At 38.5% G+C, this 1112-nt stretch overlaps 1 protein-coding gene across 1 annotated transcript; it reads left to right on the top strand.

Moving 5' to 3' along the window:
• Positions 1–63: 63 nt before the first annotated feature.
• Positions 64–752, top strand: LOC112095187 (the record flags this gene model as incomplete). Its single annotated transcript, XM_024176870.1, has 2 exons — positions 64–537; positions 668–752. Coding segments are annotated over exons 1-2 (559 nt in total), but the record flags the coding sequence as incomplete, so codon positions are not given.
• Between the last annotated feature and the right edge of the window lie 360 nt (positions 753–1112).

Below are 1112 nucleotides of genomic sequence, written 5' to 3'. Positions count from 1 at the left end.
AAAAAACCTTCGAATTTGTGGAGTTTGTCTCATAAACGACGGTAAACTTTCAAACAAAATAATATGTCGTTTCGTGTCAATCAGCATGTTTTTCCAGAGCAAGGCATTAGACGAACAGAGGAAAGGTATCAAACGAAGAAGCTCCAACGAATGACAATGGCGTCCTCCAGAAAATCAGCTCCGGAGAAGAAAAGCGAAGAAAAAAGGAAGAAGCCGAGCAAAGGCAACACAAATAGCACGAAGAGAAGAAAGGACGACAAGAACAAGACCTCCAATGGTGGCGACGTTCCGGCTACTCCATCCTCGCGCTCCGACTCCCAATGCGACGTCGAAAACGGGGTTGAGATTACCCAAAAAACCACCGGCGGCAAAAATCCCCAACAGAAGGCGAAAAGAGAGCGAAAGAAAGGGAAAGAAGAGAAAGAAGACGCGATGATGAATAAATTCCCCATGGAAAGGGTTCGGAGGATCATCAGGAGCGAAGACTCCGGTATGCGTATCACTAATGAAGCCGTTTTTCTTGTCAATAAAGCCACGGTATTGTCTGAATTTTCCTCTGCCATTTCCAATTGAGTGATTTGGTTAATCTCTGTTAGAGATTGCGTTAGGGTTTCCTTTTGGGGCATATATATTGGTGACGTTTTATGTTTTGTGTGTTTGAATGCAGGAGAAATTTCTGGAGAAGTTCTGTGAAGAAGCGTATAAGGGTTTAGTTCAGGATCGTAAGAAGTCTCTTGGTTACAAGCATCTTTGTAAGTTATCTTTCTATTTCTTTTTGTTTTGGAGGAATTTTTAGCTTGTCACTTTGTGTTTGATCACCAAATTTCACCAATTAATTCAATTGTATGTAATCAATCCACAAAGGTGTTGGAAGCCGTTGAAATAAACACAAAGGCTTATCATTCAGGTCAATTAATAAGCTTTGAAAAAAATTTCAGATTAGTTTCATGAAAAGGCAATTTCCTTTAGAGCATTTTCAAGGGAACTCTATATTTTTTTAGCTAAATTCTAGCTAAAATCTAGCTAAAATGGTTAGAAAGCTATTTTAATTAGCAACTTTTTGTTAATTAACTCCAATCATACTCTCTATTTTGACTAAACATAGATTATTT

The sequence above is a fragment of the Morus notabilis genome, unplaced genomic scaffold (genome assembly GCF_000414095.1).
Source record: "Morus notabilis unplaced genomic scaffold, ASM41409v2 C11423052, whole genome shotgun sequence".
Lineage (NCBI taxonomy): Eukaryota > Viridiplantae > Streptophyta > Magnoliopsida > Rosales > Moraceae > Morus > Morus notabilis.
This window is presented reverse-complemented; position numbering and strand designations above follow the sequence as displayed.